Source organism: Mus caroli, chromosome 12, assembly GCF_900094665.2.
Source record: "Mus caroli chromosome 12, CAROLI_EIJ_v1.1, whole genome shotgun sequence".
Lineage (NCBI taxonomy): Eukaryota > Metazoa > Chordata > Mammalia > Rodentia > Muridae > Mus > Mus caroli.
Window position 1 is genome coordinate 95,222,489 of NC_034581.1, and position 26,624 is coordinate 95,249,112.

General features: G+C 39.8%; 1 protein-coding gene across 2 annotated transcripts in view; it reads right to left on the bottom strand.

The window, feature by feature from the left end:
* Positions 1 to 26,624, bottom strand: part of Rps6ka5 (ribosomal protein S6 kinase A5) — a 178,699-nt gene that overhangs the window by 58,694 nt on the left and 93,381 nt on the right. For both annotated transcript variants that reach the window (XM_021178733.1, XM_029484482.1), the window contains 2 exons: positions 8,663 to 8,778; positions 5,115 to 5,222 (listed from right to left, as the gene is read on the bottom strand). In XM_021178733.1, the coding sequence (XP_021034392.1) occupies positions 5,115 to 5,222; positions 8,663 to 8,778 (224 nt within the window). The remainder of the gene's footprint in view (positions 1 to 5,114; positions 5,223 to 8,662; positions 8,779 to 26,624) is intronic.

Sequence of the window (26,624 nt, forward strand, 5' to 3'; positions counted from 1 at the left end):
GCTTCCACCAAATTGCCTGTAGGAAGTTCGTATGCTAGTCTCTTGATTCAGTATTAATGTGGGAGGGCCTAGTCCATGGGGTGGGACGTTCTGCACACTCTGGCCAGGTGGTCTTGAGTTGTCTAAGGAAGGCCGATGGAAAAAGCCCGAGGAACATGTCAGTAGGCAGCACGTCTTTTGGGCTTCTGCTTCAACTGCTGCTTCCAAATTCCTGTCCTGACTTCCCTCAGGGAAAAAGTATGATAAAATAAACCCGTTCTTCTCCAAGTAATGTGTGGGTATAATGCTTTATCACAGCAACAAAAATCCTAAACAAGACACTCAGGACTAGTTTTGGAAAATTCTAAAAAGCAGTCAGACCTGAAGACCAATTAATTATTTCGTACCTACAATGCTTGAGACCAGAAGTGCTTTAGATTTCAATTTTTAAACCTGGATTCTAGCATATTATCACATATAAATGATATCTTGAAGGGCTGTTGTATTTTATCAAATGCTTTTTCAGCATCTAATGAGATGATCGTATGATTTTTTTTGAGTTTATTTATGTAGTGGATTGCATTAATGGATTTTTGTAGTATTGCACCTACCTTGCATCCCTGGAATAAAGTCTACTTGACCATGGTGAATGATGGTTTTGATGTGTTCTTCAATTTGGTTTGCTAGAATCTTGAGTATTTTTGCATCAATATTCATAAGCAAAACTGGTCTGAAATTCTCTTCCTTTGTTGGGTCTTTGTGTGGTTTAAGAGTAATTGTGGCTTCATAGAATGAGATAAGTAGCGTTCCTTCTGTTTCTATTGCATGGGATAGTTTGAGGAGTGCTGGGATTAGGTCTTCTTTGAAGGTCTGATAGAATTCTGCACTAAAGCCATCTGGCCCTGGGCCTTTTTGGTCGGGAGACTTTTTATGACTTCTTATATTTCCTTAGGGGATATGGGCCTGTTTGGATAGTTTACCTGCTCTTGATTTAACTTTGGTTCGTGGTATCTGTCTAGAAAATCATCCATTTCATCCAGGTGAAAGAAAATGTGGAGAAGGAAGAGCACTCTCCTCCATTGCTGGTGGGATTGCAAACTGCTACAACCGCTCTGGAAATCAGTCTGCAGGTTCCTCAGAAAACTGGACGTAGATCTATCTGACCCAGTACTATTTCACTCCTGGGCACATTCCCAAAAGATGCCCCACCATGCCACAGGGGCACATGCTCTACTATGTTCACAGCGGCCTTATCTGTGATAGCCAGAGAAGCTGGAAACAATCCAAATGTCCCACAACAGAAGAATGGATACAGGAAATGTGGTTCATTTACACAATGGAGTACTATTCAGCTATTATGAACAAGGACAGCAGGCAAATGGACAGAACTAGACAATATCATCCTGAGTGAGGTAACTCAGACCCAAAAGGACATGCATGGTATGTACTTACTAATAAGTGGATATTAGCCAAAAAAAAAAAAAAAAAAAAAGTACAGAATACCTAGGATACAATCCACAGGATTCAAAAAGCTTATCAAGCAGAAGGGCCCAAGTAGGGATGCCTCAATCCAACTTGGGATTGAAGAGAAGACAATTGTGTGAGGCAGAGGGAGGGAGGGATATGGCTGGGAGACTAGAGCGGGAGGGAAAGAGGGAAACATGATCTGGAAGGGGGGCAGGAGAGAAGCCCTGAGGGCCAGCAGAATGAATGGAAATAAGGAACCTTAGGGATGGAGTAGGATGAGAGGCAGGGGGATCCTCAAAAAGTACCAGAGACCTGGGAGGTGAGAGACTCTCAGGACTCAAAGGGAAGGACCCAACAGTGGGAAGAGGGAACTCGTAGAATTCACCTCCAGTGGAAAGACAGGGCATCAAGTGGAGGGATGGGGTTGCCATACCACAGTCAAAAACTCTGACCCAGAATTATTCCTGCCTAAAAGAACTGCAGAGACAAAAATGGAGAGGAGCCTGAGGGAAAGGTGGTCCAGTGACACGCCCAAATTGGGATCCATCTCAAGGGAGGCTCCAAGGCCTGACACTATTACTGATGCTATGGTGTGCTTATGGAAAGGAGTTTAGCATGGCTGTCCTCCTAGAGGCCCAACAAGCAGCTGACTGAGACAGAAGCAGATACTTACATCCAACCACTGGGGTGATGTCAGGGAGCCCTGTGGCTGAATTAGAGAAAGGCTGGAAGAAGCTGAGGAGGAGCGCTACATCATAGAAAGACCAGCAGTCTCAATTAACCCCTGCTATCTCTCAGATACTGAGACCAACATACCCTAGCTGGTCTGAGCCACCATCCAACCCCAAACACCTATACAGCAGAGGACTCCCTGGTTTGGCCACACTGGGAGAAGACACCCCTAATCCTTGAGAGACTTGAGGCCCCAGGGAGTGGGGAGGCCTGGTTGGGGGAGTGGCATCCTCTTGGAGACAGGGGAGGAGGAATGGGATGAGGAATTGTGGGATGGCAGACTGGGAGAGGGACAAAGACTGGAGTGTAAAGAAAAAAAGCAGTAAAATTTCTTAAAAATCAATTTTAAAAATGTATATGTGATAAGAAAAAATGATATCTTGAATAAGACACAATTCTAATTGGGGGATTTATTTAGGTTTTATATACAGTGTGTATATGTGTGCACACACATAAAAGGTAAAAACAGACAGAGCTTAAATATAATTCTATGAGATATTATAAATGATTTTGTGCAGGAAGCAAAGTTGATACACACTAACCTATCAGAAAGCTAGAGTTACCACTACTTCAGCTGCCCACGTGGACAACTTGTGATTGTTTGATATCAGCTTCACTACTGGGTCTAAGTTTATACACAACCACTGAGCAATCACTCTTATATTTATTCACAACTCTGTATTTTATACTAAATATATGGCATCCCCTTACTGCAGAAAACCATCATGCAGCGCAGTGGCTTGTCCAGAACCCTGGGCTGGCTGCCAGGAGGTGTCAAGGTCACTAGATCCTGTACTGGAAGTTCTGGTGAGAAGATACCCATCGGCAGCTGATTGACACCTATGCCTCTGTTCACTGTACTAGCATGCCATTCAGGCAAGCATGTTTATACTTACTTCTCTGTGATCTGGGGCTACCCTAAATACCCACTGGATGCCGGTACAAAAAAAAGTGAACCCAATAAAAAAAGAGAGGTCTCTAGCGACCCAGCTTTCTTGCTAGTGCAATAATGGACTTGTAAGAAATTCATCTCCAAAAACAGCACAGAGACATAGTCTTCTCCTACCCTAAGCTTACAATCTGTGCAACATGCCACACCCCAGATTTACTCTATTTGTGGCCATTTTAATTCCTTTGGGAGTTGTATAATTATCTGTGCCCAGTGACTTTCTGGGCAACGATGCCAAAGGGTGACCTTTTGCCAGTCTTACAGACTTGCTGGAGCATCAGCTTCCTTTCGGTGATGACCCCGGCAAGTGTGTGAAGGGTTCCCCTGCTGCCTTATGAGAAGGAGCTACGTTGTAATAATAATCTGTGTGCTTTTGTCTACCTAACACCCATCTGTCCATCACTAGGACCAACTATAGGCCCGTGCACACACTAATCACCACTCAACCACAGGGCTGCGTCTTCAACCCTTTTTACTTTGAAACTAAGCCCAGCATTAAGTTGCCTGGGCTGCTCTTAAGGTCACTTGGTTGTACAGCCAGGCCTTGAACCTGACATCCTCCTGCCTCAGCCTCCCAAGGAGATGGGATTTAGGTCTAAGTCACCAGGCCTGGCTATAACCATAAATCTTTTCTAACATAATGTTTTTATTGATGCTTTGAAGATTCTACATCGCACATCCCTATCACATTTACTTCCTGGTCCTCCCTGTCCCCCCATAACCCACTCCCAGAAAAAAAAAGTCCACCTTGTGTTATGTACATGCTCACAGGAGTGAGTATACGCAAACTCTCAGTGGTCTGTCCTTTAAACAGAGGTGAGTCCATCCCCTCCTGTACCCCTGCTGGAAGCCATCTATTGTGGAGAATGCCACCTCAGCATCCTATCAGTTTTAAAGAGTTTTCTTCGGTGGTCCCTATTTAGGCTGTTAAGGGGCTGTGTGGTTATGAATCTTAAAATTTAAAACTGTGTCTTTTCCTAAATTTCTACAACAAGCCATTGAATACTTATAGTTACTTTCAGATTTAGTTCACCACAATACAATACTGCTAGCTTTACAATCATCACATCATGAAGTGTCTTGAGTTCACTGTGATACTAATAAAGCTATCCTTTCGTTATTTTTTAAATTGTGTGTGTGTGTGTGTGTGTGTGTGTGTGTGTGTGTGTGTGTGTGATAGGACAAAGTGAGGGAACTGACTCCCTCCTTCCACTATGTAAGTCCTGGGAATCAAACTCAGGCTTGGTAGCTGGTACCTCTATTCATAAGGACCCTGCTGGAACATTTCCCTATTTTTCACTAACTTCTATTCATTGCTTTAAATGTTAACAGTTCCTCCTCCTGTTTCCTCAAGTTTGATTCAGTGGCTATTCCCACACAATATTCTTCAATGAGCCATTCACATCAGCACTGCTGTGTAGCTTCTGCAGCAAGCCTGACTTCTGCTGGAGAAATAAACATGAATGCTTCCTCTTTTTCTTATCATTGTACTCCATGAGGATCTGCAGCCCTGTCTGAGACTCCCAATGGATCTTTACACCACACCACAGAGAATATGTCAACATTAAAATAAAAATAAACTGAGTAACATACACAGGCTTTGGCAAAAAGTGGCAGGAGCATGCTCAAGAAGCTGTTCTTGTGCATGGGGCTGCATATGTCTCACCTTACTATCTTCTGTGGGAACCTGGCATTCGTGCAAAAGATGTACCACAAGGGACAGAGACTTTTGTCTCCGAGGGACATTGAATAAACTGTGTTGTGTTCCTGTGTTTTGACTGTGACACATCCCAGTATGACAGGTATGATGTTTTTCATTTGTGACAGTAAGTTGCCACTCAAGCAGTCTCATATTTGAATAAGCCTGCACAAAAACCTGCAGCCCCTACAGCACTACTGTCATATTCAATATTTGCTGGCAATGAATCTCTCTCATCTTTGTTTATATTCTGCTATTACTAACTTTAAATTAAAATAGAATACTTACTTCATCGGCCACAAACTCCTTACTCAGACCGAAATCTGTCAGCACCACATGGCCGTTAGAATCAAGGAGAATATTTTCAAGCTTAATGTCACGGTATATAATCCCCAACTGTAGAAACAAAACAAAACAAGATGCATTTTAAGATACATTCCAGATGAATTAAGACAGCATCTGTCTACCTTTAAGGAGGCTCCTCTTCAGGCTCCTGTGGCTCTTGGCAACTCTGCGAGCAAATGCTCCACCCTGGGCTCAGGGGCTGGCTTTCCCCAGGCTCTCCAAACGTATTTTAGTTCTCTCTGTGACGATGCTCTATCCCCGGGACCAGCTTCTTCGGGGTCTCTTTGCTGACTATTGCCTTTTCTGCCTCTCTTCTTATTTCACACTCATTCCAAATCATCTTCACAGGCATTCTTGGACAATTCTCACCCACAACTCTGCCATGGCTTTAGCAAAGCTTCCTAAAGAGCCTACCCTATGCTGATCATTTCTTTGTTTTCAAACTGTGTACTTACCTGTACATATTTCTTAGGGATGTACTACTTATCATATTATATTTGCACTGTCTCCTTTTTCAGATTTTATACACTTATCTAGTATCCTGTATAATGCAATTATCGAACAGGCATTTAATAAAGGTTTTTTGAGTAATAAGTTCTTAAATATAAAGGTTAAAGAGCACAGATTAATTTTTATGTTTAGTTCTAAATCAGCAAAACAAATCATTAAATAACATTTATACAGTCAGTCACGTACTGCTTTATGACAAGGGAATGTTCTGGAAAATATGCTGTTAGGTGATTTTGATTGTGAAAGCATCATGGAGTGTACTTACACAAACCTTGATAGTGTAGTGAAAAAAATCCCATTCCTCCTGAGGCCACAGAGTAAAACAAATGGGCAAATCAAGCAGAAAGGATCACAGAGTAAACATGAGATGTATAAAGCTGCTGCCAGTGTACGCAGCAGACTGTCTTACACTGTCTTACAGTAAACCCTCTAAGAAGATGGCTAAATGTATACTAAATACATAAGTCAGAAGCATGGCTGGCTACTGGCCATTATAGGGCTCTACTCTGCTGTACTTAATGACACATGCTGCGTTATTATATGAATGGGGCCATAGCAGGTTTATTTACACCAACCTCATGTAACAGGGATGGGATCAAATACAGCAATCGGACAGCTACAAAACCACTAATTGACAGGAAATTTTAAGTTCCATTACAATCCTATGAGGTCACAGTCAAATGTCTGGTCCATCGCTGAGTGAAAATGTTATACAGTTCAAGACTGTAAGCCTGTGTTTTGTTTCTCATGTAAGCAGCATAGTGAAACGTTTCTATTGTAAAATGTAAATCTAAGCTGTGACTGACGGATCCACTTCAATACTACTTTATGTGTCAGTAATATCTGCATGGATGAAATGTTTTGATACTTTGAAATACTGCTTTCCTCAGTGTTAAATACAGGGAAACAGATTTCTAATAACTTCTCAAAACTGAAATCAAAATTATACCTCCCTTATCAAAACCCCAAAACAACCCCCCTCAAGCAAAAACAAGAACAAATATCAGTAGGCAGTTTTCCTATGAGAGCTAAAGTGGTTTATGGGAAAGGTGGGAAGGAAAACACAAGCATGCACTGAACAGACACTCGACTTGAAGCACTGCACACATCTAACCAGCAGCCATTCATCTCTCAACCTCTTTGGAAAGACTTTTAGAAACAAACTATGTAGTCCAGCTGACTTCATCAATTCCAAATAAATGTATACTTTCTTTCTTCCTATAAGACTTAGTACTAGCATCTTTATTAAGATTAGCATTGCTGGCTAATCTTTTTTGGGTAAGACAGCCTAGAACTTGTTTACTATACTGCATTCGTTGTGTAGCTATCACATTTATTCCCAGTTCCATTATGTTATCGACATCCATGTTTTTATTACTATTTAGTAATAATGAGTGAAATGGAATCTTCCTTTAGTAAATAAAATTAATCAATTGAAGTATATAATTTATAGACTATTTTCCAGCTTACCTGTTTGTGTCTTGCTTTTGATTTAGTACTTATGGTGAGTTTTATTGTCATTTTTATATTATAAAATATTATACCTAATTATAAGCTACAAAGTTCTTTGTGGTTTACTCTGAATAGTAATGTTTCTGATATAAAAATGTTTAAATTAAATCATGTCACCCAAAAATAAGCACAGCCATTAAGCATGTCACCATAGTGAAAATTCTATAAAAGCAGCAGAGAATGGCCATTTATGGCCCCTGCTCTCCTCCTCTCCCTCCAGCTCTCTTCTCTTCCTGTTTCTCACATAGTATTAGTCAGTCTTCATTTGAGACAGGGTCTCACTCCATAAAACCAGGATGACCTCAAACTCACAACCCTGATCCCTGAAGCTCTCAGGTGCTGGAATTTTCTAAAGATTATCATTTTGTCTCCCTCTACCTGTCTGGTCTTGTTTCTGTTCTGGGTTAGATCAGCCATTGTTGGACTCCTGCCCTTTTTTTTTCAAGTACCTTTCAGAATCTTTTCTCAGTCTCTCCCATCTACTATTTCCATCTTTGACTCAATTTTGGTCAAAACTCCCTGCACCCAAGATTTCTATGTTATATATTTGAACTTTAATCTGTTCATCTTAACTAAGGGAGGCATGACAGACATGACAAAGAGTGGCTTCAGAATATATCTGGGTTGTTGAAATTTAGTGACTCAAATCCTATTGTTCCTTTATGAACTTGTACACCTTTGATATAAATTACTTTAGCATTTCTATTTCTGAAGAAAACCATACACACTGAAGCAACAAAGAAACCATCTGCTTCTCTAACTTAAATAAGTCAAAATTTCATGGACCAAAGGTTAAGAGTATCATGGAGTTTAAACTAATTTGTACATAGTTCTGAGAAGATCATAGATACAATGGCCAGGTATCAGTTTCCGTATCTGAGTGCATGGCACACAGAGGCAATGAGGGGGAGCAGGGTAGAGCGGGTGCAGAGTAAGTTAGCACAGAGGGAGGGAATCACTCTAACTCAGCAGCAAAGCCAGGGAGTGCCTTCTGAGTACAGACAGATGGACTGTGCCATGGAGCAAGTCACAATCAAGGAAATATACTGTACAGCTTGGGCTTCATTTTAAAGACCAAAGACCTTTTTTCCCCCCCTAATGAAGTACTGGGATTTTTTTCATAAAGGCAAAGAATAAGAAAAAAAGCTCATTATTTTGTTTCTTTTGGTTATGTTTTGTTCAGACAAGAATTTATTTATTTTCTGTTCAATTATTGAGTTGGGGTCTCATGTTGTGACTCAGGTTAGCTTCAACTCATGACCCCACCTCAGCTCCAGCGTGCTGGGACTGTAGGCATACCACACCAAGCCCAGCAAAAAGTAAAATGCATAGAAAGGAACTATGAAACTGAGAGAACAGTAACATTCATAAGCCCAAGACAACATGTGGAAACATCAACTTGTTCAGCTCCATCAACACCTCTGTTAACAGACTATTCAAAAAGAAACTCCAAAGACAAAGCGCCTTACCTTGTGCAGGTGTTCCAGGGCAAGCACAATCTCTCCAACATAGATCTGCACTTCGTGCTCTGTGAAACGCTCTCTTTGAGAAAGATGAGTAAAAAGTTCTCCACCATTTATATAATCTAAAAATGAAATATATTTTTCTTTCTTTGACTTGCATTCATAAATGAAAGGAAATAACTCCTTTTAATCACTCTGGGCTAACCATTAATTTATTTTTTGTGTAATTCTCAGTATATGACAGTTTCATTAGACAGTATTATTAATTTCATATTGTCATACAATTTCCTAAAACAATGATCATCCTAACCAAACCAGATTAATGTGCAAGGAGTACTGCCATTAAAACTATGACACAAAATCCACACAGATTTAAGAATACTTTTCCAAGTCCTCTGCCACCAGTGTGTAACTTACTGTAGATCGTCAAACATCAGCCATATGACGACCAAACCCTCCCCTAAAAAACCCCACACAGATCCCCAAAAGAACATTAGCAAAATCCTGTCTTGTTCCATGCAATGGCTGCCAATCACTAGTGTTAAGACTTGTGGATCGATTTCCTATTTCCCACAATTGTCTGCACACATTTTGAAAGAATACAGTTAGGCGGCAGGCAGCAGTCTCACAGCTCCATAGGGAGAGGACTAAAAAGAACTATGGGGAAAAGAAGCACAGCATGGCTGCATCAGTCCTCAAACCCAGAGATGCCATTTCTTCTTATCACAAGGGAAATGGTGAAAGAGGAGGCAAAGTGCCTAAGTTAAGAAGGAAGGTCGCCTCATTGAAGGAAAAGAAAGAAACACTGAGATTACTTGAAAAACTGAAATGGATGAATTTAGGTAACAACAGATTATTATTATAAAGTGTTTAAAATCATGCAAGAGAATGATCTCAAAGAAAAAAATTGATGGCTACTTTCATCAGAGACTAACCACAAAGGACATTCCCTTTACTAAGGCTTCTGTATTTTACTGAGATGTTTATAAAGTAGACGAACACAAAGTTAGTTATAAAGGAACACAACATTCCTACAAATGAACAAGGGAATTTTCTTTCTTTCTCTCTTTTTTTGTTTTGTTTTTTTTGTTTTTTGTTTTTTGAGACAGGGTTTCTCTGTGTAGCCCTGGTTGTCCTGGAACTCACTCTGTAGAACAAGGCTGGCCTTGAACTCAGAAATCCGCCCGTCTCTGCCTCCCAAGTGGGATTAAAGGCACTTGCCTGGCAGGAATTCCGCCTGGCAGGAATTTTCTATTTTTAAGTAGTTATTTACTTAAGCCTAAATTTCCATCGTCATGACACAGAAATATACACCAACCTATAAAAGGACAAATTCTCACCCAGTCTCAAATGTTCAGCTCAGTCACCTCATCATCTGTGCTCACACTCAGCAGAGCCAACCTCTCCCTCATGGCAGCACCGTATCAGTAAAGACCTCGTTACCAATGCATTTCTCTCCTTGTGTTCCCAATGTTGGCTGTACTTTCTCTGCTACACTACAGTTTTAAGCATTAAGACCAATATAGTCACCACACTACGTCACAACAAATGCCTGTATCCAGCACTCAATACTTTTTTAACTTAAAAAAAAATTATTTTTTACTGCTGTTCTGTATGTGTATCTTTGTTTCCTGTTATTTTACTCAGCACACAAAACAATGGGTTTCATTCTGACATCTTTCTATGTATGGTGAACTCTGCTCATATTCCTTACCCTAGTATGTTCTCTTGTCAAACAAATACCAGCCCCCAATGATGGTTTCCCTCTCTGAAAATAATTATTAAAACCACAGGACAGTCCAGTGTAAAGCAAAACAAAACACCTTCAACATACTCCTGTCTCAGAGGCGATGTGACACATTCAGGGAGGGGAATGAGAGATTTGTAACTGAAGAACTCCAAATAGACAGCACTCTACTGTTGCTCTGTTGTGAGTAAGTTAAGTCCCTCTAATCTCCAATTCTCTATTAAACAGAGCCAATAGCTATTTGTGAGTTACTGTTGCTTGGGATATAGGAAGTGTTTTTCCATTGCTGGGGAGACTCAAGAAAAAGAAACTATAAGTCTAAGAAGACAAGCTTAATAAATCAAGATGTTAATGTAAATAAAAAAAATATCTAATTAAAAAAATTCTTACTTTTTATCTTTGACCATTTATTTTTGCGTTAACATTTGTTTATGTTGTGAGGTATGGTTCAATTTCATACTGTATCATACAGCGATCCAATGGTTCCGGCACCATTAGTTGAACAACTGTTCTTCACTGCCACTCTTGCTGAAAATCCAGTGGACTGTAAACATAAGGATCTCTGCACTCTAGGACCACATCAGTCACAGGTCTAGCCTTACACTCGAGTCGTATTTTGACAATCGGAGTAATGCTGCCGACTTTTCATTGTTGTTGTTTTGTTTGGGTGGTTGTTTTGTTTTGTTTTGGCTTAAAGTCTCAGTACTGCCCAGGCTGGCCGTCAACTTCTAGACTCAAGCATGTCTCCTTCCTTTGCCTCTCGAGCAGCAGGTGTACAGGTGTAGACCTGGCTTACAATCTTATTTTGAATTCATGAAGTGAGGTTTCTATTCTGGTTCTTTTAAAAAATATATATTAAAGTTCTCCTCAGCTCCCTAAGTTTCCACCTGAATTTTGGGATCGCCTTGTTAATTCTATAAAGAAATGACCTGAAGTTTTGAAAATAGCTGAATACTAAGTCTGATAATTGATTTAGGAATGTTGTCGCTCCTAATGTTCCTGGAAGACGTCATGTCTTTTCATTTACATAGATCACTTTCATTCTTGGAACACTGTGTAAAGTTGTACACTTCTTTATTGCCAAATGCTTTGCTGTATTTATTCTAAACTAAATGGGAATGTAAGAATATCAAAACTTAAGGGCTGGAGAGATGGCTCAGAGGTCAAGGGCACGTAACCTGCTGCTCTCCAAAGGTCCTGAGTTCAATTCCCACCAACTACGCAGTGACTCACAACCATCTGTAATGAGATCTGATGCCCTCTTCTGGTGTGACTGAAGAGAACAAGAGTGTACTCACTCAAATAAAATAAATATGTAAATCTTTAAAAAAGAAAGAATATCAAAACTTAGTTGTATGGTGCTTTATATCCTGCTTAACTTCTTTATTGATCCTAATATTTTAATGGATTAAACTAATCTCAACTCTGCTTAACTTCTTTATTGAACCTAATATTTTAATGGATTCCTTAGGGCTTTATATGATCATGTCATCTTAAGGTTGTCTTTTTACTTTGCAAGCTACAGGCTTTAGTGTAAACACGGATATTCATTCCACGTTTGATTTCAGGAGAGCAGCACTTGGTCTTCCATCACTAAAACTATGTTCCCTGTGCTTTGCTTTGTTTTCATACATGCTTTGATCCCATCCAAAAGCCCACTTCTTTGCCTGTTTTAGTAAATGTTTACCATGGTAAATGAACGCTGAGTTTCAGCCAATGCTTTTCCTGTGTTTGCTGAGAAGACCATACGATCTTTTTTTCTACTGACGTGGTAAATTGAGTGGAGGCTTTTAGGACTGTCTTTTATTCCTAGAACTAATCCTGCTTAGTCATGCTATATAATCCTTCTTACTTATTCCTCAATTGTTTGGTAGTATTTTGTTGAGTAATTTTGTATTTTATTCATAGGAGATATTAGTTCATGTTTTCTTGTGATGTTTTTGTCTGGTTTATATACTAAGATAAGAGTGGCCTCAAAGGTCAAGTTGGGAAGTGTTTTCTATTTTTGGACAATTTTAAGAAAAAACTGGTATCAAGTCTTCTGTAAATGTTTAGTTTACATGCACTCATGAAGACCCTGGACCTTGAGCTTTCTTCAAGTATGCCTCCACTTCCTTGAAATCTTCACCAACAGTAGTAACATAAAGTGTTTCTTCTTGAGGCAATTTAAGTACTCTGTATTATTCTAGGAATTCGTTTAAATTGCCTGGGCTAACCTCAGCCTTACAATCCTGCTGCCCCAGCTTCCTGAGTATTGGGATTACAGCCATGGGTCACTATCCTTGGCTGGGCACTTAGGTTACCTTAACACCCAGTAAACTCTATGTTCTTACTTAGTTGTTCACAGAATTCCTTGTGATTCATTTTAATTCAGAAGTCATGCTCTCTATACCGCTACTGATTTTACAGATTTTCTCCTTAAAAGAAAAAAATAGTTGGTTTAGTTAAAAGCTTATTATTAGTTTTTCTTATCAAAGACCACTTTGGCTTTCATTGATATCTCCCTATTGTTTGCATGATCTCTGTTGAAATTGTCTTCTGGTATTTATTATTTACCTCTCTTCTCTTTGCTTTGAGTTAGTTTGCTCTTCTTTCTGCAATGGCTAAATGTGGAGAATTGAATTACCGACTATGGTGCTTTAATTTTTCTCTTAAACTTGGGCGATTACAGATATACATGTGCCAGTAAGCACACCCTTAGCAACACCTCAAAGGTTTAAATAAGTCTTATGTTCATATTCGCTCATTAAATTATTTTTGGTTCTTCTTTGACACATTTTCTTTTTCAATTTGGGAATATGTTGTTGAATTTGCATCTGTAAGGACTACACATTTCTATTTGCTATTGATTTCTAATTTTATTACCCTGTACTCAGAAAACACACTTCTTAATGTTTTAAACTCCTTTTATTTTGGAGGTTTTTATGGTGTGGAAAATGGCCTATTTAATGTTTCAAATAGATGTACTTTGTTATTGTTCCAAAATATTCTGTACTTTGTTGTTACTGGGGCTGTTTAAGAGAATTCTATACAAGTCTGTTACAAGTGTAGGTAAAGTGCTGATTTTTATCTCCTTTTTGATATTTTCCTAGGTATGTTTACAATTATTGAAGTAAGACAGTATTATTGCATTGTCTATTTCTCTTTCTATTTCTTTCAGTTTTTGCTTTACGTATTTGGTATGCATGTTTATTTATAATCATTACATCTTGATAATGAGTTTGGCTCTTTAGGCACTGTGAAATGTCCCATCCAATATCTAGTAATATCTTGTTTTGTTTTTATGACCATTTTGTCTGAGATGTGTTTAATTATCTGTCAGGTCCCAAAGAAACCAAGGACAAATGGCTGAGATACCCATGAACATACTAAAGCTCAAGCTGGCCTCTAGGCTCTCTCAGCAAGCATTTGTTTCAGAGTCATCCTGGCTGGCATACCCCATACCCTACCTTGCACCTCTCCAGGTCACAGTCCTTCCTTATCTTCTCCTAGCTTCTCATTCCTATATAACCCTAACATTTCAGCCAGGAACTTTTCTTGGTTTGGTTCATCCCCCTCCTCCTCTTAGTCCTTGGCTACTCTCTTGGTTTTCTTTTGTCTTCTCTTCTCTTCCTTTATGCTACCAGTCCCTCTCCAGCCATGTTCAGACTATTGGTCATGTTCAGTCTACTTTTTCTCTCTGCTCTGGACTCTTCCAGATGCCTCTGGTTGTCTCTCCCTTACATCTACAATAAAATCCTTCTTCTCACCCATACCTTGGAGAGGTCATGTCCTCCTTTCATTCATCTGGTGTCAAAACTCGAGAGAGGAATACATGAGGCCCCTTCTAAGGGGGAATCCCTCCTAATGAAACCATGCTGCTGACATCCAAAACCTCTCTGCCTATTCCCTCCCCTGAGTATACCTTTATAGGAACATATAAACCCTGATCAAATGTATTTATTCATCATACATATGTTGTTACTTATTTAAAATTTTCTCATTTCCTTTGGACCTGACACTATCCATCTTTGTGGTTACTTTCTGCAGAAGAACATTTTCCATGTTCCCATCTCTCTCCCATTAGAATATTTATATATTTAAAATCCACAGTGTACCTCATTCTAACATCCTGCAGTTCAATTTTTTTAAATCTTTTTTGCTCAAGTCTGACAACTTCTGCTTTTTAGTTAGAATAGGTAGCTATTTGTATTTAATGTTGCTATTGATTATAGCTAGATTTGTGTTTGTCACTTTACATATACCATTTTTTGTTCCTCTGTTGTTTTTTATTTCTATATCTTTCATTGGATATATAGTAACATATACTATATATAATTTTTAAAAGAATTTTTATTTTCTAATGTTCTCTTGCTAGCTTTCTACATATTGACATAGTAATGTATAAAACATTACTTCTAATCAGCTTTATCCTCACTCCTCCTTTTTGTGCTATTAATATTACACACAGCATAACTATGCACAGCTGGCACTCTGGATCTTATAGATTTCACATCTATTAATTCAATGATCTGCAGATTGAAAATATTTGGGAGGAAGTCTGTGTCTGAACTGAACTTGTAGACTTTTGTTTTTGTTATTATTCAATAAAAAACACAGATAACAACTATCTGCACTGTGTAAGTTATGAACAATCTAGAAAAGATTTAGCATATTCAATAGAACACATACAAGGTACACACAGTACTACGAACCACTTTGTAAAGGAGACAAGCATTTGCTGGCTCTGGTCCGCAGGTAGAGGCTATGTCCCCAAGCCTCTATCCCCAAGGATACTGAGGGCAACTGTATGTTCCACATCTAAAACGTTGCTATGATTATTACCTTACATTTTTTTCTCTGCAAGTACATATTTATAGTTTGTTATATATCAGTCTTCCTAGTTATTTTTCATTTTCTGTTTTTGTGGGAGATCCAAATTATGAACTGATTCCAACTCCCCTAGTCCACCCTGGCAATGTGTGTTTGTTTTGTCTTGAGCCAGTCTTACATGGTAGCCCAGGCTGTCCTCAAACTTGTGGTGATTCTTCTGCCTCAGACTTCTAAATGTTGAATTACAAGTAGAAGCCACATACTCAGCTTGGCTTGTTTTTATTGTTTTGGCTCTTTCCTTATTTAATAGCTTGGCTTGGCAATTTAGTCAAGTCTCTTTGATCTTCAACATAGACCTCCAATGTTGCTCCTCAGAGAACAGAGCCCTGAGAATTTGAACAAATTTCCCTCACTGGCTAGGTTCTCTGCCTCTACTAGTATTACAAACAGCTGCTAGGCTTCACTAATTACTATTTGATTGCTCAATTGTTTCCAATAATTCTCTGGGGCACTAACTGTTCCACAGCCTGGTCCAATAAATTCAGGCTCTTAAATGAGTAGTCTGAGGACAGTGTCTGAGCCCTATTCTTACCCTAAGAGGACTTTTTAAGTTGCCTACATCCAAAAATTCCACTAATTGCCATAATGTAGATACCATACTCCGCATAAGCACCACCATACTCTAATGCACTCTCTGTCTCAAATCGTCAGTTTTGTTAGTAAGTGCCCAGGACATCTCTGTTCTTATGAACTACCTCTTTCTCTGGCAAAACCAAAACCAAAACTTCCTTAGGACAGTGGCCAGATTCTCTTCGAGTGCCATCCCTTCTTAGTTTCCCTCTAACAGCATGGAACCCCACCCTACAAACAAAGCAGAACTGGGGTGACCAGAGCCCTGAGCCAGCACAGAGTTTGCACCCTAGCAGTATGAGGTGTTAGAGGAAAGGAATTCTCAACTTCTCAGATATTTTAGTTATTCTCCATGTCTTCTTTTTACAGAACTGGATTTTTATTGAGTTATTGTTGAGATCAGACTACTCTAAATTTCTCCATATTGGTAAAAGCTTTCTTAAGGCCGTGCCTTGCACTAAAAGTCTTCATTTTGCAAGCCTCATTTGAGTCCACTTTAAGTGCAAACATGGCAGCAGGATGACTCTGCTTCTTGTCAGGCATCTAAACAAGGAAATGGCTCAGTGGCCCAGTTCCTGCACAAGCAAGAGGACCTGATTTTTAGATCACAGCACTCAGGTACAAAGACAGGCAACTCAGAGCATGCCTGTAACTCCAGCACTGGGAGTAGGGTGGGACTGGGGAGACAGCCAGAATTTACTCCTAAAAGTAGAACAAATAAAATCCTAAAACTTATCAAAGTAAAACTGGACTATATGAGCACATGGGCATATTAAAAATCACACCAGAAAAACTAGGCCTGAGAATTTACTGAGCATAGCAGACTTTGGAAGAGGTGTTACAATGCTCACATCTGGACCCCATAAAGAGGAGCTATCAAAAGCCCTCACCAACCTGTCATCTGACTATTCACTGTACACATCAAGAGACTGAATTCCCAAGTTTCTCTGGGGCATAGGGTGGGCTCTGTCCTCATTGCTGACTGGGCCTATGCAAGGCCTAGTCTAGATCTGTTTCTGTGCTTTATCTCTAGAGCCTCCATGATCCTACCCTTTGTCTGGGCAGCTCCACTTTACCCTGAGACTCCTTATGGCTGGACTTGGAAGCTAAATTACCACCAAAGCTCCTGGTGGAGTCTTAGTATTTTACATACCTGTAGTGAGTCTCTTTGCATCTATATCTGCTTCCCAATTTCTCAGGAAGTTCTCTTCTACTCTGCTGCAACTTCTTTAACCTTAACCCACATTGACACTAATATGGGTTGATCAATTTACTGTGATAGGTAGTATGTGGCCTAATGGCTAACTTAAGATTATAATAAAAGAAACCAAGAAACCATTTTTGCCTCAACTAGCTATCACGGGAAATCAGGGATACTAGGGAAACTGCGGCCAACAACAAACATAGCATGTGAATTTACAGTTCAATAAATTCTTACAGTGTGGAAAGCTATAAACATGCCGACCTATGTTTTTGACACAGCATGCTCAAGATAGCTATTTTTCTAGTTTGTTTTGTATTTGCATGGAATTATAACATCTGTTTCTCTACAAACACAAAAGGCTTGTTTGAGGTTTTGACATGGACAACTTTGAATGCAAAGTTCAATACGGTTAAAACAGAAAACAGCATTTAAACAACATAGAGTTGTTAAACATGGTACAATTCTAAGCAGCAAAAAAATGTAAAAAACCATTCTATTCTATTGAGTAAATTTATTAGCCAAGTATGTCATATTTTTAAAAGTATACTCTACAGTTTTCACTTTATACTTGCTTTATATTCATATATAGAACTGGACCTTGTTGCTTACTTTAAATCAACTATTAACACACAGAAGACTTGTAAGTGCAGCATGTAGGACTCTTTTTACAAAACAGCTAAGCCACCAACCAAACAAACTGATGCCTTATCATTAATATACACTTTCATACAACATAACCACTTAAAAATCAGGAAGTTTACATGAATTTATCATTACAATCTAATCCACAAGCCTAAATTTCTTACTTAAGTTGTTCCACAAGTATCTTCTATAGTGAATATGTTTAACTTGGAACATATTTTCTCAAATATGCAACAAATTCTCATTCTTTCCTTGGCTTCCATAACCTTGGCACTTGAGGTTACAGTGCCAAGTGTCACACAGGGCTGGCCTCACACAGGTCCATTATCATATTCAGGTGTGCATCTTTGGGAGCATGCTCACCTTGCAGTATCTTCTTGGTTGGTACACTATTTCAACTCATCCTACTCACAGTGAGTTTTACTTTGATCATTTGAGTAAGGTAGATTTCTTTGGGTTGTCTACTACAAAAGAAAGAGAGCACACATTTCATCTTTATAATTAGCACTCACTTTTGGAAAGGTAATTTTAAAGTATATAGCTACCCTAGACCTCATTAAACATTTAGTTCTTTAGTTATAGCTGGATAAATTCATGGTTTCTTATTTTATTCAAGAGGCCAGGATGTACCACTGTTAGTTACCAAGTTCTAGATCCAGAAATCATAAGACAAGACTAGATCCAGAAGAATATAGGGGAAGTCATTACAGGAATGTCAGCTTGAGCTGATGAGAGACACAACACTGACCAAGAGCAAATCAAGCCAGTGGCTCCCTGACCAAAGAAAAAAGAGTAGTTTAATTTTGGACAAGTTCATAGCAAAGGTCTCCATCCAAGCACTTCATGCAAATAGGGGCTATCCAGTCAGAATGGTTAATATCTAAACTTAGTTGGAGATAGTTTATGAGTTACCTTTAATAGGCAAGTCCAGTTTTCAGGTCCTTGTTTATGGTTGTGGTAGTAGGGTAACATAAGATCCAAAGTTAACCTATAAGTCCCAATTGCCCAAGGATAGATAACTTCTTGGAATGCTGGGTGCTATAGTTCTTGGGAAACAATAAGCCACATAATTTTTACTTCCCTAAAAAAGTTTGTTTGACACATCCATACCAGATGTGCTTGACCACATCTAGGCAGGAGGTACATAGGCAGAAAATATATTAGGATGGATACTTGCTCCTGATAAAAGCGGGTTTTGCCTTTTTAAGCTCTTGCAAAATGTGACTTGTAACCATTCTCTGGGAACACAAGGGTGGACCTGGCCAAAGTCCATCAACCAGGCCAGTATTTAATTACAGCATCCTTAAAATTTGGCTCAAAATTGTGTAACTATTTTTTTCTCTCATGAATCTCAGGATTAACAGTAAGTTTGTAACTATTCTGTTTTACAATCTAGGTGTTTCAATATATAAAACTGCTGGCTCTGCTGTGAAAACACAAAGTAAATATGACACTGTGAGGCCCTTTCCAAAATCTAATCACTCTGCCCTTTTTGTGCAGCCCTTGAATGCCTCACTGCCATCTTTTTTATTTGTTTATTTGTTTGTTTGTTTGAAATGGGGTCTCACTATGTAGCACTAACAGGCTAGCTTTGAACTCAAAGAAAACTGTCTGTCTCCGAATCCTGAGTGCTAGAATAAAAGGGATGAAATACAATGCCTCCTCTTTCTCTCCCTCTTCCCTCTCTGTATTTTGGGGTATGGGGGACAGTACACACATGCATGAATGCACATGAATGCAGATGCCTATAGAACCCAGAAACTTCTCTGGAACTGAATTCCAGATACCTGTGAGGTACTCACCCTGAGTTCTGTAATGGAATAAAGGTCCTCTGCAACTGTAATATAGCTCTTAACTGCTGAGCAATGGCTCCAGCCCTGGATGTGATGGTTACTGCTAAAGCATGCTCTTTCTAGAATTCTGACTAAAATTGTGTTGTGTTTACCAAGTCCAAACATCTTGAGAGTAATTAATCCCAAACTCTCTGTCCCCCAAATCAAGGAGTTACTAGAATCTCCATTCAGTATCTCTGCCTTAAGGAGTTGGGTGACTTCTCCAGTACTCATTCCCTTGTTTGCAGAATTCTCCTCGTCCATAACCAACAGCCCCTCTACTGGCCCCAAAGCACCATTTCTAACTCCTTAGCCCTGTCTGTCACCTCTCAACTACATTTTGACCTCTGGGATGGCCTTTGGAGGGAAACACTTAGAAAGATGAATGCAGTAATTTAAAACATACTTCTTTGATATTAGATAGCAAAAAGGCTACAGCCTTTATCAACTGTAATCCAAGTCATTTTTAAAGATATATATATATATATATATATATATATATATATATATATATATAGCTTCATACATGTACGAAGGTCGAAGGGCAACTCCTGGACCTGGATGCTATACCGGCCCAAGCACTCACACAAGGCCGTTTTCCTGAGCACTTGGTCAATCTACCCTTAAATGACCAAGTTTGGCACAGCTATTGTACTCTTTAACTGTAATTACAATTGAGCTGGTGGGCTTCAGAGCTTCAGAGCTGTAATAGGGAGCACTTTGTATGCAGCTGACTACCAAGGATATACTGAAACTGAGGCTCTGGGGCCTTCACACTTCAGTAGGCCAGATGACTCGAGTAAAATTCAAGCATGCCCACCTGGCAGTGCAACCACAAACCAGACAGAAAAGGAGTCTGGTGATAGCACTATACCAAGGTGAACCTCAGTTCTCTCAAAGGAGAGCAGTGAGCCCAGTACAATGGTAAATGTTTGTCCTTCGGCACTCAGAAGGCTGAGGCAGGAGTATCTTGAGTTCAAGGCCTGCCTAAATAACCTACCCAAGGAGAGTTTGAGGTAGAAAGACAAAGTCTCATCTCAAAACAACAACAGAAACAGCATCTGCACCAACTACTGCAAGCCAACTGCAGCCCTCCCACTTCAAAATGGTCAGTGATACCACAAGTAGTCAGTCCTCACTGCCCTCAGCGGCTTAGGGTTCTCAGCCTGTTAGCTCAAGGAAACCTGCTCCGGCACTGGCTAGGTGGATGAGCTTGCTGAGCTGGCCACAAATCCCATTTCACATTGGAGAGGCAATGAACACTTGAGCTGAGTAAGAACGGCTGCCAGAGTTACACACGGCCATCTGCCTGCTGGACTCTCGTCTGCCCGCAGTTACTTTCCTGATAAAACTATGAAAAATTTCATAAGTACTGTACTGACTTGTGGCACAATTTGTACGCCTGAGTTGTCTTTTGTTTGTTTGTTTTGTTTAAGCCAATGCTAGTTTTAGTTTCTTATTATATGAACACTGTAGGAATAGCATGTGATGTCTTAGTTTTTGCCTCTTTAATTATTAGTTTATACTACAATCAACAACAAAATAAAATCACAACAAACATGGACTGAGTGATACTGTCAGTACACACTCTTGCTACTGTTAGCTGCACAGAAGTCGTACCTTAATTCCCTATATTGGGGACAAAGTAAAAGCTCCTGAAAGGAACTCAATCCAGTGTCTAAGACTGGCCTGAACACCTAACTTACTGCTTCTGAGACTAGCCTAAGAATAGCAACTATAGACACCAGGCACTTATTTTATACTGATTCTGTTTAGGAAGGAAATACCTGATCCTCACAACACTATAAAGTAGGTACTATTACAGTAATATGATAGTCTTAAGAGAAAATACAGTAATTGTTAGAGGTAAGTGAAACGTGGAGGTTAAATAAACTTCTCAGAGTTATCCATCTGACTATGTGGAGAACAAAGATGACGAGACTGAGAAACACTGCTCCGTACCACTCGCTGCCTGGGGATCTCTTCTCCCCTCTCTGCTCTGCTGCTGCTTCCCTTCTCAGAATGCTGACCTTGCTGATCACTCTTAGCTAAACCTCCTGACAGCAACTATGCTACTTTGCAATATTTAAATTACTTAGGGTCATGTAATCTTCTATTTTGGTCACATAACTTCACTATCTTCTGTAAATTTAATTTTTTTTTCAAACTCTATTTTTTTTAAATTGTATTGTTCCTTTGTTTTTATTTTATTGAATTCGGCCCCAAATTTGATTATTTCTTGCTATCTACTTCTTTTTTTTAATTAGATATTTTATTTATTTACATTTCAAATGTTATCCCCTTTCCTTGTTTCCCCTCTGTAAACCCCCTATCCCATCCTTCCTTACCCTGCTTCTATGAGCGTTCGCCCCACCCACCCACCCACTCTCGCCTCATCGCCCTAGCATTCCTCTACACTGGGATATCAAGCCTTCACAGGACCAAGGGCCTCTCCTCCCAGTGATGGCAGATAAGGCCCCTTCAGCTCCTTCAGTCCTTCCCCTAACTCCTCCATTGGGGTCCCCATGCTCAGTCCAGTGGTTGGCTGTGAGCATCTGCATCTGTATTGGTCAGGATCTGATAGAGCCTCTCAGGAGACAGCTGTATCAGGCTCCTGTCAGCAAGCACATCTTGGCATCAGCAATAGTGTCTGGATTTGCTGTCTGCATGTAGGATGGATCCCCAGTCTTTGGATGGCCTTTCCTTCAGTCTCTGCTCGATTCTTTGTCCCTATATTTCCTTTAGACAGGAGCAATTCTAGGTTAAAATTTTGGAGATGGGTGGATGGCCCCATCCCTCAACTAAGGGGCCATGCCTAATTCCTGGATATGGTCTCAACAGGTTCTCCCTCTCCTTTGTGGGGCATTTCAGCTAATGTCATCCCCATGGAGTTCTGGGAGCCTCTGGCTTTCCTGGTATCTGAGACTCTCTGTCAAACCCTATTTTTAATGATGGCATTTAAATGCTTTAATCTCCCTTCTAGCCCACTACCCAACAGAGGTAGTAGAAAAGAAAGGATATGGGGGAAGTGGACCTGTTTAGAAATAGTTCTTTGGAGCAAACCCCATCTGTGTTGTCAGGAACTCAGCAGCTCAGCTCACAGGGATAAATCACAGTGATTCAAGTTTGGCAGAGTCAAGATTCAGCAAACACAGATCAGCAGCCAGCCAGGACTCAGCCAAATCGGCCCAAGTCAGCAGGAGAGACCATAGCCGACACCAGGAACATCAGAAGTTCTCAGCTGTGCCTCTCTCAGCAAGCAAAGATCAGCAAAGACTTGAGACCAACAAGTGTTGCATAGCTAGTTCTACCAGCAAGCCTCTCTCACAGTTGGCTGAGTACTAGTCAGACACCCTCCAGACATCACGAGTCCTCCACGGCTCTTGTCTTACCACCTGTCTTGCCTCAGCATGTGCAAAACTCCAAGTGTGTCTATCTCAGCTGACATCACTGTGCCAATCAGCCCGAGTCCACAGAATAGGCAAGAAGCTGCAGCACTTCACCAGAAGTTTTTTGGTATGTTTCTCTCTATGGAGTCCCGACAAACCCAGCTCAACTATGCAATGTAAGGCTGACCAATACATGACATGTGTGTTGTTAGCAAAGACCCCTCCATCAGGTGTCCTTTCACGTGCTTGCTTTAGCAGAGCATCCTTTCACCTGTGTCTGCTTCAGTAAAACCTTCCTTCACAAGTTTGCCTTAGCCTTTCACCTTGCTCTCAAACTGCTTCAGCGAAATGTTCTTTCATGTGTCTGCTTTAGGAACACATCCTTTCACTTGTGTCTGCTTCAGGAAAATACTCCTTACTGTATTTGCCCCAGCAAAACACCATCTGACTCAACTGACTTTCCAGAGAACCCACTTGTCCCAGTTAAATTTCTGAAGGCTCATTTGCAGTCAAAGAACCCCCGAGTAGACAGTCTATGGGGATTCTATGTAGGATTAAAAATGTATAGTAAACACTTAGTGTAAATCTGTTTTATGGAATCTTGGCTGGCTTGGTACTCACTATATAGCTCAGGGTACCCTTGAATTCCTAACAGTCATCCTAACTCAGCTTTCTAAGTGCTATGATTATAGGTGTGTGTGCCATCATTCTCAGATTAATTTTTCCCCCTAAAGCTGTGCTAAAGTACAATAATCAGTGGTAGAGTTTTAGGGTAGGAAATTCAAAGGCAGCAATTTGTGTCTTAGACTACTGAAAACAGAGCTGTGTGTTCTTGGAGAAAGAAACAAATAGGACTTGGCTTTGCCTACAAGAATGCTTGCAGACTTGCAAACCTCTTAAACTTGTCCTGAGATGTTATCATTTTAGTTTGTCTACCTGTGCAAACAGATAGATGAGAAATGGGTAAGAGAGAAGATCTACAGTCAATGCTTTCACTAGGGATTAGAATCTCAGATAGTTTACAACCAAGAGACATCGAATGTCCAGTTCTGAGAAATGATGTATAATCTATTATACTAATGTAACAGATACTACAATATATACATCTTTCTTGATACACTATTAATGGCTTTGGACAAAGTCCAAACAGCAGGAAGCTACAAACATGGGAAGCATGGTTTTAGAAAACTTGCATCCTGTTTTCAGGTACACAGTATGAGGGCCTGCAGGGTGCTCTCAAACAGTTTCTGCCTTTAGTCTAAGAAACTAAGAAAATAATCCTTTACTCCACACAGTGCTCCTAAATGAGGAAAGACTGAAGCTTCTCCTAGGATACAGTGTCTCAACTATAGCCTTATAAAAACAGAATGAAACAAGCAAACAAAACAAGCTTAATGGTACAACTTCAAACTTAACAAAACTGTCTAACAGTACAAAGAACCCCCATAAAAATCCAACACTCCTCTATTTGCTCATTTGCTGTAGAATTCTCTGCTTTTAACATTGTATCTTCCCTGAACCAGTTGAGAATACTGTTCTTTATTCCTAAAACTTTCCAGAGACATTCTCTCACATAACCACATCATAAAAATACCATTACTTTATCTAGACTTCCTGCTCAAATTTTGTCATTTGCCCAGGATTCTTTGTAGTGACTTTATTCCACTCTAAAATCCAGCTCAAGATCACACAACGCATTGGAAATTACATAAGACATGTGTGGATGCTTCCGCCATTCTTTTCTTACTCCTGACATCTTTAAAGAGGATACATCCTGAGTGTGCACTAATCTTCAATGTAGATTTTATATGATGTTGTCATGGTCATATGAAAGTAATAAACTCCTCAAACAAATACCAATGGATGACACCAGCTTCTTAGGTCACATGGGAAATACAGACGAGTTTCCCCAACACTAGAGTTAATTTTGATCATGCCATTAATTTAGTCATTCAAGTGCTGATTGTCAGTTTTCTCCACTGTAAAGTTACTATGTTTCTCCTTGTACTCAACTGGCAAACCATGAAGAAATGAACTGAGATTATGCAAAACTATCCTGCTTCTCACTAAACTACCACCCACTCATTTTAGTGTGGAGTGATGATTTTATAACTCTCTTTCCCTCTCTACGTCAGTATTATTCCACAAGGGAGAGCTTTGCTTCTGCCCCCATTACACTTTCTTCTTTATACCACAACAAGATGTTCTAGTTCCATCTTGTACTTTTCTCAACTTTATTTTGATAGTTAATCTGATGGATCACTATCTGCCAGCGATGGCACTAAGCACTTTACAGACATCAAATCATTTAAGTCAAACAGCTCCAGAAAAAGTGGGCTAGCCGAGGGCTGGGGAGATCAAGAATTGCACCTGACACTTTCAGTTAGGAAATGCCGAAGTTGTTTTCAAACAGAAAAAATTTTTAAACAAAAACTGCATGTTTACAGAGGAGTGGGTAAATAATTTAGCTCGGTTACAGTGGGGGTAGGAGAGCAGACTAACAGGAGATTGGTAGGAGAGGAGACAGGATGTCAGAGTGGTCTGAAAACCTGACTATGGAGTTAAGAGTATGTCATGGTTACTCCTGATTGGCAATTAGATTGAATTGAGATTGCACTAAAGCCCCCACCCCAAACCCCATATGTCTATGCAGTCTAATTATTAACAGTTTAACAATCAATTGATAAACTCAAAAATCCATATAAACTGTAGAAAGATGGTGCAGGGTGGGGCCTGGTAAGAGGAAATGTGTTGCTGTGGTCAGGTCTTTGTCAGGCATATCTTGGTCGTGCCCCTTCCTGTTACTGTTATGCTTCCTGGATGGTGTAAGTGAAGAGTATTTTTCTACTATGCCCTTCCACCATGACGTTAAGCCTTGCTACAAGCCAAGACACAGCGGAGTTGGCAAACTATAGGGTAAAATTATGAGTCAAAAAAAAAATCTTTCCCTTTTGAATTCAGTCATTTGTCACAGAGACAAAAAACAATTCTATTTAACATGCATTGTTCTGCTTCAAGTGAGTGAGCTTCTTTAAGCAATGCAGTGGCCTAAGTGTGATGACATGGTAAGAAGGCTTATTAAGTAGGAAGAAGGGTAAACTGGGAAAGATAAAGAAAAGTAACAAAAATAGACATTGCAGTTGTTTTCCACAATCTGTTACTAAAATAAATGTGCTTCTCCTGATGCACCAAAATAACCCAGGAGCTGGACACACAGATGCCACATTACTTCTTTAGAGGTCGGCCATCTCGCTCAAGTCACTTCATCTGTACCACAAAGGCGATACACCAATCCCTAAGGGCTGCCTGCAAAGACCTATGAGTTGCTATACTGAAAAATACCCAAAGTGGTGCCTGGTGGCAAGTAAATACTAAAGCAATCAAAAAGAGACTGTAAAAACAGTTGCCACATTCCTATCACACCCCACTCCTTTGTGATTCTGGAGGAAGAAATCTAAAATTCTCTGGCTTACAGACAACCTGCATTCTCATTCTTATAATATGTAGAGTAAGAAATGTTCTCAAAATATACTTTAATCTAGGTGGGCAGGTATTTGGTAGCTCAGATATCTAAAACTACATTGCTGAGTCACAAGATATTTACATATTAATTTAGTAAATACTGCCAATTTTTATTAAGTTGCTGTGGTTGGTAAGATGGCCCAGTGGCTAAGAGTAGAGAGTGTCCTTTTTTTTTTGTTTTTTTGTTTTT